Source organism: Passer domesticus, chromosome 16 (assembly GCF_036417665.1).
Source record: "Passer domesticus isolate bPasDom1 chromosome 16, bPasDom1.hap1, whole genome shotgun sequence".
NCBI lineage: Eukaryota > Metazoa > Chordata > Aves > Passeriformes > Passeridae > Passer > Passer domesticus.
Window position 1 is genome coordinate 7,075,437 of NC_087489.1, and position 20,433 is coordinate 7,095,869.

Consider the following 20,433-nt stretch of genomic DNA (forward strand, 5'->3'; position numbering starts at 1 on the left):
CTGATTCATATGATAAAAGATGTCTTCATTGCCAATATCCTCAGCAGTGGAATTACTGAAATAAACAATTTATTCATCTTTATGTGCTATATTTCTGTTTATGCCAATTCAGTATATAAGAAATCTATAGATTTTATAGTTTTCACATGATAGATGTCCAGACTATAATATTTAAGATGGAACATTGCCATGATGTGCTCAATAGTAAACAATATTGAGAAAACAAATTCATGGCCTGAACACAAAGTTCAGCCCATATTATTAAAGTATATATTAAAGCATGATTCTGTTAAAAGTTTAGCATTTAACTTCTCCAGTTTCCATATTTACTTTTCCTCACTGCATATTTCTGTATCAATTTGTGTAGTCTACAAGCAGAAAGACACCACTTCCTCAACACTGCTTAAATGACAGAAACAAAAGCAGTTTGGGACCAGAGAAATGAGCCTCTGTAAATGTCTGATGGGAACCATCACCCAAACCTCTCTCCTCTACAAGATCACCTGTGTGCCAGTGGTGTCAGAAGAGTGGAGAATGTTTCCTCTTCAGGCACAGCAGTAAACATTTCAGTTTATTAACTTGAAATGACAAATGAAGCTGATTTACGTAGAGTTGCTGTTAAGTGAAGGGAAGCAACAGCAGCACAGGCTTGTGTTACCCTGTGCCAGCTATTGGTGAAGGCTCCAGCAAAGGGATGGTGAGAAAACAGTTGTGAAAACATTCTGAAATGCCAGGGCTGTTTGCTCAGTAAACTAGCATCAAAGTCTTGTTAAACAACAGGGATTTCAAAGACAAATCCTGAAGCCTGGGTAATTTCATTGTTGTCAAATTATACTGTGAAAAACCCTTCAGATCTGCTGCTTGTCAGATAAAACTGGAAGCAATTTGTAGATACTGAGGTGACACTGGTAAACATGCAAGTGGAATAGTTAATGGTTTTAGCATAAGATCCAGAAAATTATTCAGTTCACCCTTCCAAATCTGTTATGGCTAAGAAAAGCAAAAATATTTATACAGACACACATTTTTTTTGTCATTAGAATAAGGAGGCATGGCTCTAAATACACACCAGAAAAAGCAAGTATAGTGAGTAACTTGCACGCTAAAGACACATATCAGAGTAGAAGCACACTGAGATTTTGTTTATACAGAAGAACTCTTGGCTGGGCACCCTTGGAGCACAGGGATCACCACTGGGGAATTATGGCACCACAGGCACATTGAGTTAGGAAAGTGTGTACCTTTAACTGCTTGTCTTGTCTGGTATCTTGTCCCCTGAGAGGACTGAGGCTGCTGTGACTGAGACTGCTGGCTCTGCTGCTGCTGCTGCCTCTGTACCTTCTGCATGTGCCACTTCTGAGATGACGTCTGGAATTTATTTGAAGAATTCCACACCACCCTCTGCACAGCAGGGGCGGTTTCCTTGGGCAGCAGAGGCCTCTGCTTTTTGACAGGGCTCCCTGTGGCAGCAGAGGGAGCACTGACAGTAGAAGCAGCACTGGTGGTTGCTGTCACACCAGCTGGGGGGGTCTGTGATGCAGAGCGGGTGAGCACTGGAGTTTCTGGTAGAGGCTGGGTGCTTGCACTGGAGGAAGGTGGAGTTTTACCTACAACTAAACAAACATAAAATGTTATGCCTGCTTTTCACCAACACATCAGATTCATAGTTTTCCATTTAGTTTTTGGAACTGCTATATATACCTTCCAGTCTGCTTTGAATTGTTTTCCTCAAAAGTAATCAATACTCTACAAGTAAAGTCATTTCAGTCTAGAGGAAAGTGGTGGCAATTCAGATGCATCAGTAACTAAGCAAAACAAGAAGTACAAAACCAAGAGAAAACAGCCTGACCTCATTCAAAAGATATGTGAGAGGTTAGCACTTGTTGGGGTGTTTCTGCCTTACCACTTTCACCTGTCATCCCAATTTCTTTCACGAGAAAAAAAACATTCTAAAGGATTAATGTCTGAGCAGTAACTGAAGAAACTATAAACTTTCTAAACAACAGTGAACTGACATTGACAACCAAATGCAGATGACACCACGTTGGGCAGGAGTGCTGATCTGCTTGAGGGCAGGAAGGCTCTGCAAAGATCTTGACAGATTGAATCAATGGGCTGGGACAACTTAATCAGGTTCAATAAGGCCAAGTGCTGGGTCCTGCCCAGCAAAAAGTATGGATATTAATAGTTCTACTGTACTGAAAGGAAACTGTAAACTAATTTTGTTTAAACCAGAAACTACAATGGGCACTGCAAACTTTTTTCATACTCACAAAGGATGAACAATCGCTCCTAAAAATACCTGTATTAAAACAATTTTTATCTTAATGCAAAAATAAAGACGGCAATTCTACCTTTGGTAACAGCCCTACAGAACAGAGGGGAAACAAAAGGAAATAATTTCATCCTACCATCTTGTTTAGGAGAAGATTCTTTAGATTCTTTCTTGTTTTTCCTTCCTTCACGAGCACAATGATCATCTCCCAGATCGATGACAAGTTCACTCTCAGAATCAGAGTCCAGTCCTAGATGCACAGTTGGAGAGTCTGTTTCATCTTTACCTTTCAGCTTTTCTTTTGCAGGATGCTGTAAACTCTTTCCCTTTTCAGAAAATTCTTTTTCACTGTCTGAAACAGCCTTTTCCTTGACCGGTTCTTCTGTTTTCTCCACTTCTGGACTTGTGCTTTTAAGTTCCTCCTTGTCTTCATTCTGTGCTGGAGGTTTAGGTTTTTTTTTCAAGCTCAGTGATTCTTTGTCACTTCTTGCACCTTCCTTGTCCTCCCCATCCTCTTGATCATTCTTTGATTTCTGATCCTCATCACTATACTCACTGTCACTGGTATCGGATTTTTCAGAATCTTCAGAGTCACTGTGTTCTACTGCAGTATAAACAGCTTCAGATATTTCATTTATTCCTAATTGTGGGAAGAAAAGTACATTCCATGCTGACATCAGGCTGACTGACATTACCAAGAAAATACTCTATATACTGGAACAAAGTGTACACATACCATGACCTTAATTGTCAGTCCTGTAGCTACAAAGCTTAGTGCCCTATCCCAGCATCATAATGTACAAGAATGAACTTCTACATACTCCAATTAATATTTCAATTTCATTCAATGGCCTTCCTTTCACTGCTTTTTCCCACTACCTGCAAGGTCTTTTGTTCAACTCAGGACCCAATACTGACAAGTACAAAAATGAATTATTTTTATCCAGAAGAAACCACCTTAAAAATCAGCAATACTATTCACCTGATTATAATTAGTTACTTACATTCACTCTACTTTGTGCAACTGACAGAATTGAGGCAGAATTCGCCAATTTTTCAACATGCAAAGCAGATAAGACTATAATCCTCTCACACTATCTAAATCAGAATGGTACAAAAACAGGTTAAAAGATGAAACAAAAATTTGAAGCATCAGATCTCACTGTGTTTTAAAACAAAGTACTTCAGTGCATTCTACTCACCTCAAAGAGTTTGAATATTCTCTACTCTTGTTTTAAAACATAGAATATGGTTTTACTTATGGTTTTACTATCCAAAAACTTATTTGACCTGCAGTTGGAGTGCTCTTGAGGGCCACTCACCCAGCTGTGCTTTACAGCTCTCGATGGTCTTGTCGAGGTTGAGCTGGAAGCGGCTGCGGATCTGGCGCTTGGGGGAGATGAGCTGCACGGGGGTGCTCTGCTGCTGCACCGACTCGCTCAGCTCCTTCAGGTCCATCTCGGCCTTGCTGCGATCTGCAACGACCAACAGCAACCAACACAAAGGATTTTACACGCAGAGCTCAGAGGGCTGTGCAGGTAAAACACGTTTCACCAAAGTGCAACGCAGACAATCTGGAACATACTGCACTTTTTTTGGGATTGTGGGGTAAATAGTAACTCTAAAATGACTTTGCTATAAAAAAATGGATTCTTCCTCTCTTCACACAAAAAACGTGCATCAATTATGGGGACATTTTCTCCATCAATGTGAATTTATCAAGAAATCCCCCTTCAGGTTTGTAAAGCTGTCTGATAGCACCTCTACTAAACTACTGCTGTTGTTTACTACTAAGAGTAATACCTTCACAGAGAAAATTAAATAGAAATAAAATCTTTATAATAGTATACAATAAGACACATAAAATATATCTAATATATATAGTAAGACACATAAAATCTATAAAAATATATAAAGTATATATAATAAGACACATAAAATCTTTATAGTCATCATTTAAAATCCAAAACTTAGGTCATGAGAATACGCAAAAAAATGATGACATTTTTTAAATAATCCAGTGGATTATTTCACTGGATAAATTAACAAATTCCAGATAGAATAACACATTTTTCAGTATACGTCAGCAAAATCTTGAGTTTTCATCTGCGTGTATAGAATTTTCACTCTGAAATGTGCATATCTGTCTGCAAAGAATTCACTCTACAGTGCTAAGGGTAAAATTGTCTTAGCAATTAAGTTTCAAATTTTTGCTTCAATTTTCCCACTTCAGAGGCTGCATTTGTATAGCACAGTACTATCCTTTACCCTTTGCCAGGAGTGCTGACATTCCATCAGTGCTCAGGGCACTAAACCAGTTGGAGTTAGTTGGGAAAAGAGAAAGGACCCATGAAGAAGGGATAAAAAATAAGAGAATTATGTCTGGCCAGTTAAGTTCCTTCAACTGGCTCATAGCAGAGCTCATAACAGAGACAAAGCTGAGAAAAAATGCCATAAACTGAGAAAAAACAGAAGCCACAGAGAAGGCAAAAGGTAACACTGGCATAATGTGCATTTGTGTTTTATTTTCACATTTCATTCCAGAGCAGTTAAATATGACACAGTGTTGCCTTATTTTACCCTCTCTCTCTTTCTCTATATATACACACAACACATTTTCTGTTGAGGTACAACTTAAGAGAAAAAGTAAATAAATACAAAGGCCTGAACCAATGATTCCTCTGACCAGGCATTCTTCGTAAATCTGAATTTCATATCAAGGTACATTCTTATTGTTTCTTGCCTCTGTTATCCAAGGGCAGGTCCTGCACTATCAGAGACATGTTTTTCTTCCCCCCAACTCCCTGTATATCTTGCTCACTCACACCTCCATTTTCCAAATTGGCAGGTCTGCCAGTAGCAACAGATGGCTCATTTCTGTTATTTTTCCTTCCTTTTTGCTGAATTGCAGACCACAGAATCCTCCTAGCACTCTTCTGAAGATACAAAGTGTCTTTGTTTTCTGGACTCTCACTTTTGTTTTTGCAGAGGGAAACTCTGTTCATGTCAGGTATGACAATGAGACACAATGAGTTATACTGGAAAAATTCTAATATCCACAGAAGAACACATCTGGCACAGCTGATGCTATTAAAAGAAGAAGGGTTGTTCACTCTCACCACCAAAAAGTATATTTAATAAAGGAAATTCCCCTAAACCTGAAAAAAAACCCCAGATATTCTACTTGAGAGTGTACAAGCACTTCTTTTATGGTATTACTCATGGCCCATAACATCAGATTTTCCAATCTATGCTATTTATTCAAAGTGTTCCAGCTGACGTCTCCCATCTGTGGCTCAAACAACTGCAGCACTATGTATTTCTTAATGTTTTTCCAAATGCATTGTCACTTCAGAAGTGACAAACAGCTGCAGTGCAGCAGAAGTTAATTCTACAATTATGTCCATACATATGACCCACTGAAAAAGAGACTTGTGAGCTTGTATCCGGAATCAGAACACCTGTAAGGCACTGAAGACATGAATTCTTTATTTTAACTTAAGCCTTCCTGAAATACCTGGCTAACACCAAGGGGGCAAAATCCTGGTTCTCTGCTTTTTACCTCACATGGAGGTAAAAAGCAACCAGAACTGAATCAGAACACTCACAGGAACTGTGACTGAGGAAACTGATTTACATGTTTGGCTTGCAGGACTATTTTACCAATTTAGTACTTACCTACTCCATCTTTCAAAATTCCACATTCCCAAAATTTACTTCTAGGGAGTTTCAAGACTTCAAGAATTCTGCTAATTCCTTTCATCCATCTATCTCCCTAAAGAGGGATGGTCAGTGAGGAGGTGATGTGAAGGCAGCAAGAGAGAAGCCCTAGTAAATCCTAAATCCTGAAGATCACAAGAAAACCTTGCCAGCAATTCACTTGAGAGAGACTGACTGGTGAAGACCAGCTATGCTCATGACCAGCTAACCTTCAGAAACTTACCTACTGTTTAGACACATTCATTTTACAGCTCAGCTAAGAAAAAAAAATATCCTTTAACTACTTCCTTTCATCAACAAGGAACAATAACAGAAACTTTCCTTTCCAAGATAAAAAACCCAGTAAATCTGATAAAACAATAATTACACATGTGCCTCATTCAAAGACTTTTGCTTATTTAAAGTCATATACAAGCACATTTGTTCCTATAATGCTGCACTGACACCACCATCATTTGTTCAGCTGTAAGAATATTAGGTTTTCAAATATCAAAACTAACCAAGGTTAAGATTCAGAATGCTTCCTGGCGTGGAAGTTCTTTCTTGCTTAGCAGCAATTGGCGTTGATGCTTGCGGGGAGAAAGGTTTGGGGCTGCCTGACAAGCTCCCTGCTTGACCTGTTCTTGTTGGTGCTGGAGAAGCTGAAAAAGGCACAAAATTAATAAAGACAGATTTAAAACCAGAACACCTACTCATGACAATTCTAATTTTTTTGTATTTATTTCCACTCTCCATTCACGTTAATGGTTACAACTACTTCCTGCTATTTAAATTGAACAGGTTTAGTCATTTTTCAAGATTAGTCATTCCTTCCCAATGTGACAGGAAGAACTGTTCTGTGTTATCTGTGATACTGAAAGTTAAGTGCATCTCTTTTTTAAAAATTTCTTCATAAACCAAGTCATAATACAGCCTGTCTTTAAAAAGTGCATGGAATAAAACTGGTCCATTTCCAAAGTCCTGCACCTCCTTTTTTTTTTTTTACCTGTATTTTTCTCAATGAAGTCCATGGATTCCTCACTGGCACTAAAATGACTGGAAGTTGCTTTTTTCTCTGCATCCTGTTCAACATCAGAGCCAGTGTGAACTGATGAGTTTGTACTCATTGGTGACCGTGGCATATCTGTCAGTGAAATCCTGCGGCCTCCGCTGCTGCCCAGCATGGACTTGCTCATCAGAATCTTGGGTGACGCTGTCATATCAAAATTCAGTTTGATTTTCTCTTGTTTGTCTGTCTTTGCAGTTCCAGCAGCTGGGTTTGCAGGGTCTAACAACATTTGGTATTGATTGTTGGGAGTATATGGTGTCCGGAAAGGTGCATAATTAAATACTCCAAATTTTCTACGAATGTTATCAACATAAACCTCCATTTCTTGCATTGCACTATTGAAGATGCTTTTAGTCTTTTTCACAGAAAAAGGAATTTCTTTAGACATGAGGTAGCAATTATTTATTGGAACCCAGGCCCTATATATAAAACAGAAAAATAAAAGATAATATAACTACATTTCATACTGTGAATTGACATTGCCAGCTTTTATGCAAATACTAATTTATTTTTGCCTAATCATAAAGATATTAATAAATCAGATAATTTTAAAGAACCATCCTGACATTCTTTTAATATTTCAGTGCTTAGTTTTGGTAAGTATGCAAATTGCATGCCTTAGATCATTACTGGCTTATTTTACTTTACCCAGTAACAATAAAACATGACTTAACACTGGTCAAATGACAAAATATTCCTAATTGGAACAGTCTGTGTAACTGCAAAACAACCACTGCTAAACAGTCTATCTGTCATAGCACAAAAATGTAAAAAGCAGGTAAGGAAATTAATACTTCACAAGCACTTAGAAACATTTTACACCCCAGGCCAGGTTGGCCAAATTCCTCAGTGCCAGAAAAAGTTCCATCAGCAAGTACTGGACAGATTTATCATGAAATTAAGCAGACCCTGAAACCACCTCCCAAGACCCTAAAACAGCAGGAACTTTGACTTAATTATTCCATGGCCCTGTATAGTTGGGTTTTTTTACAGCACATGTTATTATAGATTTGTATTTCTAACTCATGACAAATCAACTTGTATTCCCCATGGCTGTGCCCATCCAAGCAGGGGATTCACAACTCCCTTCAGAGCAGAAGTGGCATTTTCAACACAGGTTATATTTCTGTATTTTTTAAACCCACAGGTGTGTACATATTCCCATAATGTTAAGACAACATAAATGACTCCATTGGTTTATTCCACCTTTAAGAACTACAGTTCTCCCCAGCACTACACCAGACACAGGAATTAAGCTGCATACTCACCAGATTATGTATGTATCTCACAATCATGTAAGGAACTACAACTCTGTTTGCTACAGTACTACACAGTTTTTGTTAGAGTCAAGGTTCTAAGCCAGGATCCAAAAACTTGCAAGCACACAAAATTACAACATGAAGTTTTTAAGTACAGCCAAAGACATCCTTTTGTTCTGCTCCCACCTGTCATGTTGGCCGAAGAAACGGGCATCGACTTGCCCATCTTTATCCCTCAGTGCTTTAGCAGGCCAGAATGGAAAGCCTTTGAGTTTAGCCCAGACCAAAGGGTGGGGATTGCTCTAGAGGGAGAGGCAAAATACTCAGTAAGAGAATGCAAGCAGTACTAGCTTGAAATCTGATAATAAACGTGGTTTTTTTTAAATTGTATGTAACACTTAGATTCAATAAAGATCCAACCTGCAAAAGGCACTTGCCACATACAAGATTCCATTCTACTAGAAACATAATAAATGGAGGACAAAATGATAAAACTATGTAAAAAAAGTTGCTAAATGTAAAACCTTGATTAAACTGCTTGTAATTGCACTTCTTTATTCATTTATTTGTTATTAATCCCCTCCAAATATATAGCAGAACTTAAGTTAGGCTAGAGCCAATCTTTGAAATGCTGCAATTTTCACTTACGATCTGTCAAGACACATGCCTAAGACACTAAAAAGTCCTTGACTTAGCACTTCTTAGCAACAACCAAAACATCAGTATGTCATCAACATTATTCTCATACTGAATCAAAAATACAGCACTGTTCCAGCTGCTAAGAAGAAAAGGAACCCTTATCCCAGCTGAAACCAGGACAGTCCAAGAAAGAACTTGATGGGTTACACACTTCTACTTGAAAATGTTAAGGTGTCTTCCCAAATTCAGTTCAGTCAAGTCTGAACTGATGCACATCTGCAGAAAGAGATGTTCACATTTCAGAAATCCTCCAAGCACTGAGGGTACCAGACACAAGCGCTGCTGGCACAAGGCAGTTACCTTATATTTGAGGACAGAGAACTTGTGAACTGATTGCTGACAGCCTTTACAATTATTTCTGACTGGAGCAATCCTTTTGTGAAAATCTGCAATCTTACAGCTAAATAATTTGACTGACTCCACAAGGATGGTATCCCAGCACAAGCTGCTTGGTAAAATACAGCAGCTTTCCTTGAGTCAGTAACCACCACAGGTTTAAAACAAAGAGGGGATAACAGTCAAATGATAACTCCTAGTTTACTGTGGTAGCTAGACCACCATAATTCTCAACTTACACAAGGCTCACAAAACCAATTCTCGCGTTTTTGGCAAGCAGCTAAATAACATTCCGGACACACTTCAATTTCATTCATCTGGAAAGAAAAAGCAAAAGTTATTGGAGAGATTAAACAGTGTCCAAAGTGTGGTCATTTGCATTTATTCAGAAGAAAATCACATTGTGACAGTAAAAGAACCACAAAAAGTACATCTATGTACCAGAAGATGTTGGTCTGTTTGTCTAGCTCCAAATATTCATTAACAACACAGGTGCCTTTGAGCAGAATCCACATATCCACTTTCTCCTCTTCCCTCTCCTCCCCACAAGGCTTAATTATAAATAGTGACTATCCTAGTGGAAGACACGTTAGCAATGCTTTTGCCAAATGCCATTCTGTAGGCCGTGGATATGCATACCTCAATGTAAGGAAACCTACAAAAATTATAAATCTGCAACACACATCTTGGAAAATATGTGTTATGTCACTCACAAATACATTATATGGAACACTAAACAATTAATTTCATTTGGGCACTCATACCTCATGCTCACAGATTTTGATGATGACTTTTGCTGTTTGTGTCAATTTGTGATTTCCTGAGGAAACAATAAAATGCTTTAAACCAAGAAAACTGTTATAGCAGAACTATGATAAAATCAATAGTTTTCAGATATAAAAGTCATCTGTAAAAACAAAAGAGAACATCTAAAAAAACTATGTAAAAACATATGCATGAACTACATGCTTGCAAAAGCAGAACATCAGCACTCTCTTCTCAATGTAACATTTAATAATCTTTAAATGCTCCTTTTCATAGCCTGCTGCAGCCTTCCCACCAACACACTCTTTCAATGAGGGATTTGCTGTACAATCTTCTCAATTATGTCTCAATTAAGTGCTGTATGATGCAAAACATTAAAGCAATTTGGGGGTTGGAACTAAATGAGGCAGACTGGATCAGGTCATTTAAGATGCAAACCATTCAATGATCCTATGAACCCAAACCATTCCATGACTCTGCCTTATGTGAAATGTTTTCTCTAAGGTGGAATGAGCAAGTGACAGCACAGGTTGTATCTGGCAGTTTTATTTATTCCACTTGTTTAAAAAGTTGTTGTTTTTAGGTTCTATAGTCATGAATAGGAAGACACTTTCAGTGTAGAAGTCTACAAATTGCTCCATGACTTTAACTATGTCAAGGTTTCATATCTGAGGCTGTAAGTACACATCAATACCTACCCCCATTGTAAATAATGCAGTTGTGCAAAATCCATTTGGCATCTGCCAAAAATGCTTCAGTGCAACCGTACATTTTCTTTTTAACATTCTGTAAAGAAGAAATTACCAATGTATCAGGAAACAGAAATCAGTAAAAACGACAGCTTCTTCCTGAACGTTGTGTTCTATCAGTCATACAGTAAATAAAACTGACCCCTGGAGGTGTTCAAGGCCAGGCTGGACAGAGCTCTGAGCAACCTGGTCCTGTGGAAGGTGTCCTTGTTCACACAGGGGGCTGGAAGGAGATGAGCTTTAAAGGTTCTTCCAAACCAAACCAGTGTGTGATTCCATGATATTTATTTACTGCAGAATTATGATTCTAAATGTTTAAGAATCTCTCAAATTCAAGGTGCCTTCTGACTGCCCTGAAAATGTATGAACTGTCTAAATTAAATCTAAATAGTGAATTGTTTAGATCAACATCTCAAACATTTCCAGAAAAACATGTTTCCTAACAGTGTTAGGAACACAATGTTTCTGCAGAAAAGTCTTTGGTTTCTTCTACTGATGTATTATCACTCCACAGCAGTTTTAATTTTTACAAGACCCAGAAAAAATACTCCTCACAGTACATTAGACAGTATGTTTGATATTAGAGTCTACCTAGTGAGTAAAGCAATTTGATTAAATAAAATCAGTCCCATGGTTTTGTTACCATTCTTTGTACCATAAAGACATCAGCCTCCTCTGTAAGGACACAGAGAATGAAAACTTGTCTCTTCACCAGGTCAGAACAAAGCTCTGCAATGCTTCACTCTTCATTAAGCAATGGAGAATTTCTTCATTATATGTACTTTCAAATTACTGTTGAACTGAGAATGGAAGTTCCGTTATCCACCTCTTGACTGTTTCTTTTTTTTCTTCTACACCTCAGGTGCAGTGGAGATTACAGCATTTGTTGAATGATCAGTAAAATTAGTCAGGAATTATCCCTGGACATACATCAAATGGTCCCTGATCAGTGAACCAATGATCCATAATGATCCAATGAAACATAATGCAACATAATGATCAAATGAAAATCCTGCTTTAAGAAGTCCCTCCTGGAGATCATTCATGGAATCAGCTGAATTTAATAGAAGGAAGTCAGCAGTGTAAGCTTGTCTTTTTCACACTATTTTTTCCCAAGCATTTGTTATTGGCTCAGACAAAACACAGAAGTTCAGTTAACATGACTGGTTTTAAGCTGTAAATGAACTAATTTTCATAATAACTAAGAAACCACTCCACCCATCAAAATAATTTCAAAAACCTCTCTCCCCTTGACATCAAACATTTTAGAAATGTTACAGATAGCAATCAAACTCAAGGACCTTCCTCAGCTAGCTTCATACAAACCTTCTCTAATGTACAAAGGTCCATTGGATGAAAGATATATTCTGCATAATCTGGGTGTTGATCCAGTGAAACTGGCTTTTGAAATGGCTCTGTCTGTTAGGGGAAAAAATAACCACACTGGTTACTAATACTGAACAGTTTCATCAATGACACAACACTCATTTTCTCTGTTATCAGACAAAATTCTTCAAAGGTAATTATAAAATGTTGTGAAGTAATAAATTAATAGTAGAACAACAGGAATTAACAGGAATCTCATTTAGCTGATTTTTCATATATGCTGGACGTGATGAATTACAAAAACTGAGGGATTTGTAAAAGGTACTGTTGTGATTTACAACAAACAATGTAACACGGTTTAGACACACTGAAGGAATTTCCTCAGCATTTTAAAATTATGTGATACAACCAACTTCTGTGGTAAGAACACTTGTCAATAACAAGCTACATTTTCAACACATATACTCAATAATGCAAGTGTCAGCGCCTAGGGCTGTCATATAAATATATTGGGAAGAGATCATGTCACCACATTCCCTTTTATGTCTGATACAGTATTGTCCACTTTCAGAGAGCAAGAAACCTTCCACTGGAAAACCACACTGTACTTTCATTACACCTACTGAAAATACATCCAGAAGTTACATCACAAAAGTACAGTTTAAATGCACTCCCAAAAAGTCTGTACAACCTAAACTAGGTTTGTGCTAGACAGGAAGCAGATAGAACAGAAGCTGCCACAGACAGTCTGATAAACTAAACATTCATCATCCACTAAAGGAAGCAAACCCCAGATTACGACAAACACATGATCCAAGTATTTAAAGAAGAAAACAAAAAAATGTCCTTACCCCTGGCTGTTTCATTTTCTGTAGTGCAAACTTCAGTAGATATGATAGCTGTTCGATGGTGAGCATTGTCATTGCTTTACTCTGTGTTTCTATGCATTCTGCAACTGTGATTTTCTAAAAGTTCAGATTAAAAAAAAAACACTTTGTCAGCAAACATTTCCAGATAAATCATTCTCCACTGACACATTCCAGCAGTCAAATGAAAGATAATAGCTGTTTTATAAGAAACAAAACATTTCTGATAATTCAATGTAAGTACTTCAGAAGCCTGTTTTACCTGGGTTTTGGGCTGTGTATGTTATTAAAAAAGAAAAAAGGAAAGAAGGAAAAGAGTAGAAAATTATCCAGCATCTTCAAGATCACACAAAGTGAATATGTGAATATATAAAATTCCCAAATACAATATGGATTCAGAGCAATGTGAGACAGTGAGAAGGTCACCTGGGCTCTAATAAAATAAGTGATCAGAGAAAAACATGCTATAAGCCAATTTGCTTTCATTACAGATATTTGAATGCTAAGTATTCTCTCCCCAGAAATCACTGGAGAGGAATGATTAAATTCTTCCACAGTAACAAAATACCCATTTGTTTATGTAGACCCTATAGTGAATTTTTTTTTCTGCACTGTTGAAAAGCTGATCAGCCCACAAGAAGAAGCACAAGTTAAACTAGTGAAAACTTCAGAATGATTTCAGAATTACTGCTGCATGATGAAGAGATCACTCTTTGAAATGGTGCTTCTCTAGAGCTGGAGACACAAAAGAAGTTGGAGACTCATGTAAGAAGGCAAACACAAGGCAGGCAACACACAGAGAAAAAGTGGTGAAGCAGAGCCATGGATGCCTCCTCTTCTGCACAAGTTTTTCCGGTACCTTTACCAAAAGGCAGGAGGAATAAACCAGAAACATTACAGAACACAGAGAAAGCTGCTTAAATCTCAAAACCAAGAAGAAATCCACTCCTTATATCAAACTAACCTCACATTCTGGGCAAAACCAATCCCCCTCTGGTTCGGCTGTCAGTTTCAGACACTTAGCATGATAAACCCGAGGACAGAGTTCACAGCAGAGGACTTGGCCTTCCCGATGACAAACCCAGCAATAGAAATCATTCCGTCCATCCTGTGGTACAACATCAACAGGGTCTGTGGTGAGTGGCTGCTTCATATAGTAAAACGGACCATGTCTTAGTTCTGACTGAAATGTAGGCAAGAAAAACAGGTTTGGTTTCAAAACAAATTTGCATTTTTTCAAATCATAATAGTCATAACATATAAGCAAACAGCAATTTACAGAGTTTGATTAACATTTATGCAAGCACAGTATCTTAGTCATTGCACAAAATCATTCATAAAGAATTTAATGCTTATTCAGATGCTGAATGACAATTTGCACTCAAGACCAGAAATAAATTTTTTGTGGCAAGTGAGGGCATTGAGTGCAAGACATGCAATCCAACAAGAGCCAGCAAACACTTTCAGCTTCAAGAAAGAAGTATTGCTATAGAGGCTATTAGGCCCTCTAAACTCAGAATTCCATGGGGCCGTGCAAGCTAAATACTGAGATATTTAGCAGTGGCTAAACCTGGGACAACTGAAGAGGTTAGTCCTGAAACAAGAAGTTGAACACCATGCAAATCTGTGCTAGTTTGCAGCAGTTTACAGCTTTGTACCACGAAGCAAGCCAATGCTGATTTTGATTAATAAGGCAAACTGTAGAGAAGGATGACAAAGGAGCAAATTCACACCCTGAGCAGCCACCTCCACTATGGAGAGATTTCATTCACCACCTAAATGCACATCACAGTTTGAGACTCACATCTCCACCCCTTTGCCTGCACTAAAAAACAGTATTAACTTTGTAACCTGCATGAACTGGTCTTTGCCTTGAGCCTGACAGCTCAAAGATGACACAGCTGATGCCAAAACACAAGAAGTGAAGAGCCTGGGATGGCTTAAATGGGTCCAGAGATACCCAAAGTTTGTTATATCATCTTTGAGGAGCTGCTGACATGGAAAACTACTTTCTATTTATTAATGACAAGGGAACTCAAATTCTCTGTTTGATATTCATTATAGGGGTGGTTGGCTGAGGAGGGAAACAGCCTTGAGATTTTGGGCAGCTCATTTAATCTGATTTTTTTGTTTGATGTAAAACCACTTGATTGTAACTTCACTTGCAATTATCCAAACACTTGTAGTCTGAAGAAGCATTTTGTTTGATTCTCAGGTCATTTTGCAAGTGTCCTACACCATTTACAAATCTGCAGTTTCTGAGACTCTTGAGCTGTCACACAACCATGTGATTCACAGAACAGGGCAGCCAAACATGTGCTCTGTACCTTTGAGGCATCCTGAACAAAATCAGTCACACGGGGCAGAAATAATGTCCCCAGAAAGCACCAGCATGCCTCTCTTAACCATGGTATTTCTAGATACCTAAAGTTACAAAGGAGGTGTAATTATCTGCAGGAATAAGGGATCTTCAAGGTAGAACTAATAACCCACCTGAAGATGTTTTATCTCAAAAAAAACCCAGATTATCCAACATTATACAATATTTTAGGCAAAGAAAGGATGTTATCCATAAACACTCTGCCACCTAAAATTTCACATGATTTTGTGCCATGATTTTGGTGGTTTTAGTTTTCTATTCTAGAGATGATAAAGCCCAGAGACACTTTGCTCCCACCACACAAATGGGGAAAAGTGTTACTTCTGTACTTTCTATACACACACATTTAATGACATAACATGACAAGAATTTCAGAAAGATGGTTCTATGAGACTTGTGGAATAAGTGGGACAGCAAAAGGATTTCAGTCCATTTCCAACTAATTACTACAACAAACATTCAAACAAAGAAACCAGAGTGAGGAAGGGAAAGTTGTAATTTCCAGTGCAGAAGCACGTTTTGTTTGCAGCTAAATGCACCACAGCTGTGAGACCATCTCAGTCTTGTATACATGGACAGGCAGCTGTGGGGCACTTCCTCCACTGCAGATAAAGGAAATTACCAGAGGAATTTAATATATAATCTGAATTTGAAGTGGATGTAAGTAGTATATCAACACTAACTTTTTAAGATTCAAAGATTCTGCTTTAAGACAAACATAAAACCTGTCAAACTTCCACAGAAATCATAACATCCAAACTGAAGAGAAGTCAATTTTTGCTGGCAAATGAGAGTAATCTGGTTTCTGTTCAAGGATGCTTTTATCATTTAGACATCTATCACCTTATTTTGCCTAAGCCAAGTTCAAGAAACAAAAATAAAAAGGGTTTAGAGACTCAATAGAGACCCAAAGAACGAAACTAAAAGACTGAAAATGAATGATTCAACTGCATCAAGGGACCTTTTCACTTGTCCTAGTCAGAGTAATATGTTTTAAGAGTCAAAATTTTAACAGTTATTAAAATTCAAGCTCAATTGGGTGGTAGCGTGTTTTAAAGGTTTTATTGAAGTGATTAAGACCTGTAGCATGACAAAGGAAACTGAAGAAAACAAACAACAGTACTGCAGTGCTGCTTTGGAGAGAAAAAGATCACTATTTATACTCAGTTTAAATTAGTATTGAAACTAGTAGTGAAACAAGACGACAACTTCAATTACATTATAACTGTCCAATTAAGTGTTAGAAGGTCCTGATTTTTCACGTTAGTTACATTCTACAATTCCTTAATTCTTTCCTTGATTTTCAGCACTTTAAATACTTGATGGCACCACTCTGAAGATCTGTTACTGCACCCACAACATGTAATACAAAGCTTTGTGCAACTACAATTTTAGTAATTATATCTTGAAATGTTCAAGTACTATAAACTACTTTGTAATGCAGAATATTAAGTTAGAGTTTTCCAGGGAGGTTGTCATACCTCAAAACAGATTTATCAGTCAATCAGAATCACAGCTATCAGCTACATCATACTCAAACTCACCCTGAGAGCAAAACTAGAACCTGCATGCTCAGCTCACACCTGCTCAGCAGTAAAAGAATCTTTAAAAACAGCTCCAGCTACCAGAGAGAGCAGAGTTTGAACCTATTTAGACACGACAATCTTCAGGCATGCCCACTTCAAATTTGACATGCAAGACAACATCAAATGAAAAGCAGCTTGTAAAAGCTAAACAGAACTAAACAGATGATATTTTCTTGCTAACTTGTATTAAGCACAGCAAAATAAGCAAGTCTGATAGGTTTTCTTCATTAGATACACAACTTTATTCTATCCTGTACAGGTGTGAGTTACCTGGAAAACAGAAAAGTATTTACCAAGGGGAATTTATCAAGTTCAACAACTGCAACTGTGTTTTCACATATATTTTTAAATGTAGGAAGAAAAAGTGGAAATTAATACCCAAGGATTCAATTCCACTGTTTGCAAAATTATCTCTGCACTGCACAGTTACAAGTTCAGACTTCAGAGGGGCAAAATCTGCCCAGAAAATGTCCAAGATGTAAAGGAATAAACCCAGGCTTCAATGAAGCTCAGCAAATGCCAAACTGACCCCAGTGCACCTCCACATGATACAGTTACACCTCCTGATTATCCTGAAATAAAATACCATTTATACTGAGTTTTAAGGCCTGATTTATTAACAGCTTTTGCTCCAGGACAACTGCAGTGAGTAGGAATTTCATTTTCTTTCCTCACCAGTGCAATTGTACCAGGATAATGTGGATGCTCTTATGCCAGGAGAAAGTGCTTTGAACACTCAGAACTTAATCCTGTGTTTATGACACTGGCAAAAAACCCAGTGACACAAAAAGGCACTTTGAAAAATACACAGGCATGTCATTAGTACATCAGGTGTGAAGTAATTTCAGTAAGGCTGAAAACTGCTTTCAGGTACTCTACTCCAAGATGATACAGATGCTTTACAACATTTGCTATTCAATACAATTCATGTAATTCTTTCACGTGCATCATACAATGGATTAGAAATTTTCAAAGACTTGTGGAGTCAAGTTCCAAGAAGGACAACAAATGCTATCAATTCAGCATTCAGAAGACAGTAAAAATAAGGTTACAAGCATAAAGACTGAAAAGTGAGTGTGACCCTATGATTCAACTAGTTTGGTAGGAGTGTACACTGCCTGGAAACTTTAAGGGAGGGGGGGAAATACACAGAGTACCAAGGTGGAGCTGACTAACAGGCAGTAGGAAAGGACTGCAAGCAGATGTGGAACTTCAGTGACATTATGAGACCTTTCTTAATCTAGGTTATCACACTACTGAACATTTCCTGCTAATGGTTTTAATAAAAAAACAGCTATTTTTGGTTTTGTTATTGTTATTATTCATTGTTGTAATTATTCATAATAATTCTGTTACAATTTGCATTTATTAGTTATACATCTTATTACCTTTATGAAATCACTAAGCAGAACACAGGTGGTCTTTTTCAACAGATGTAAAACAATAATCAAAGAGCATTCAAATAAAAATACCAAATTCTACCCCCACTGCATTCAAAAATTAATATCCATTCCTTAAGAATCCAACAATGGAGCTTCCTTGAAGAAGACTGAGCTCCTGATCAGCTATCTCTACATCCTCTACTGCTCCATATTCTAGCATAACAAAACCATGGCTTCTCTTACCTGCTCTTTATTATTACTGTTCAATAGACCAGGCTTCTTTTTCTTTTTTATAGGACTTGTGGAGGCATCTTGAGGTGAGTGGCCGTTGGAGGAATGTGGAGGGCTGGGAAATTTCCGTTTTTGTGCTGCACGTTCAGCAGAGCCAGGATCTGTAACAGACACAAACAACGTGGGTAAAGACTGCAAACTGATGAAAAATGTTCCTACAATGTTACGGTTTGTCCTTCACACTCTTCAAAGACTTTTATTTCATCTTTTTAAAATAAGAGCATTTGCAACTTCATTCTCTCAGAACAAAATTCCAGTAATCCACAAAAAATGTGAAATGCTCAGCTCAATTAAAAAGAACTTACTGCTATTTTTCAAAAGAAACGAGTACGCAATCAGTTGTAAAGGACAGTCATAGAACAGTAATCTGATTCTGACAAAATACAATAAAATTGTAAAATTTCATCACAGTTGGGTCAACAAGTTTAATTTTTACTTAAGGTTTCAATGCATGCAACAAAACAAAATTATACATAGAACCACAGGGATCAGAATTCAACAATATCACAAGAGAAACAACCAAACCATCCCCCTAATATTTAACTGCACAGAAAAAAAATTAAGAACTGCAGCAGTTTTGGTCACTTTCTACACAAATCTATGGAAAATATAGTGCTGTATGATGATTTCTGATTGACCAAAAGCTTGGTTAACATGTGTCAAGATAATATTTAGGGAAACTATTAAAAAATATGAAAATATAGGTGGAGAGACATATAACTTAAAGAGAGAAAACAAATGTAGAGGTGTTTGCCTATCCTGTGTTTTCCTACCTTTGAACAGCTACACCAGGCTAACAACATCTGGAATTTCAACAATTCTAGAAGTGTCTACCACTAGCTCAGTAAGCACAGTGACTCCAGCAGACATATTACTGTCAGCTCTAAGAGGAACTCTTCTGTTGACATAAGCTATAAAATGCTGGCAAAATGTAGTAAAGCTGGTTTAAATAAACAAACATGTCATGTTTTGAGCTTTGATACCAAAACCTGTGACTTTTTTCCCTTCCCACACACCCCTCCCCTTTTACACATACTGGCAGCATTTAGCACCAGTTATCTGCTGACATGCCTTGGCTGAAATCAATCAATACAATGTGTCTGAGGCCATTATTGTTACTTGCTGTGTTTGGATTCAAGCAAATCTGCCTCCTGCTCCATTCAGCCCAAAATTTAGATTGATTTGACAATACAAAGAGCTGCTATGTCACCTACATGTGTGAAAAATACAATGTCTGTTTCCTCCCCTCCTTAAGCAATTACGACAATAAAAATGCCAACACAGTACAAGTCTGCTGACAGCAAACTCAGAGGGTTTGTCAGTTCAGCTGATTATGCACAGAAGGTGGCAGAAGAACTCCTTGGACTGGGATATGCTTCATACATCCCAAGAGAGCTGTGTTAATCCAGCTATCCTGGAAGAAACTGCAGCATCAGTGTCAGCTAAAAAACCAAAGCTCACAACTAAATCAAAATGATCAAACTTAAAACCAAACAAGCTGAATGCTATTTTTTTTTCCATGAAAGTAGAATGGAGCTTTTTCAGCATGGGAGCTGTTTGCATTCATAGTGACCCACAAAAAACAGCATCATACCATGTCTTTTCTCATCTTCTCACCACCATATTAAAGTCTTTGTTTCTTTATTATTATTTGCAAATAATATCCTCAAAAGGGTCTCTAAGCCCAAGTTTCTCACCAGAAAATAAAGCCATCCCTGTAACTCCCTGAAGACATTTGGGGTTTTATTTCC

General features: G+C 37.6%; 1 protein-coding gene across 15 annotated transcripts in view; it reads right to left on the bottom strand.

Moving 5' to 3' along the window:
- Positions 1 to 20,433, bottom strand: part of ZMYND8 (zinc finger MYND-type containing 8) — a 49,526-nt gene that overhangs the window by 9,270 nt on the left and 19,823 nt on the right. For 14 of the 15 annotated variants that reach the window (XR_010348353.1, XR_010348352.1, XR_010348355.1 and 11 more), the window contains exons 3-15: positions 18,635 to 18,783; positions 14,008 to 14,226; positions 13,029 to 13,142; positions 12,178 to 12,270; positions 10,801 to 10,888; positions 10,102 to 10,157; positions 9,577 to 9,654; positions 8,489 to 8,604; positions 6,981 to 7,462; positions 6,496 to 6,636; positions 3,598 to 3,750; positions 2,412 to 2,915; positions 1,242 to 1,613 (exon numbers count right to left, since the gene is read on the bottom strand). Coding sequence is in view for 11 of the 15 variants with exons in the window: in XM_064391360.1 (XP_064247430.1) it covers positions 1,242 to 1,613; positions 2,412 to 2,915; positions 3,598 to 3,750; positions 6,496 to 6,636; positions 6,981 to 7,462; positions 8,489 to 8,604; positions 9,577 to 9,654; positions 10,102 to 10,157; positions 10,801 to 10,888; positions 12,178 to 12,270; positions 13,029 to 13,142; positions 14,008 to 14,226; positions 18,635 to 18,783 (2,565 nt within the window). In the remaining 4 variants the exon portion in view is untranslated. The remainder of the gene's footprint in view (positions 1 to 1,241; positions 1,614 to 2,411; positions 2,916 to 3,597; positions 3,751 to 6,495; positions 6,637 to 6,980; positions 7,463 to 8,488; positions 8,605 to 9,576; positions 9,655 to 10,101; positions 10,158 to 10,800; positions 10,889 to 12,177; positions 12,271 to 13,028; positions 13,143 to 14,007; positions 14,227 to 18,634; positions 18,784 to 20,433) is intronic. The other variant, XM_064391364.1, reaches the window with a different exon arrangement.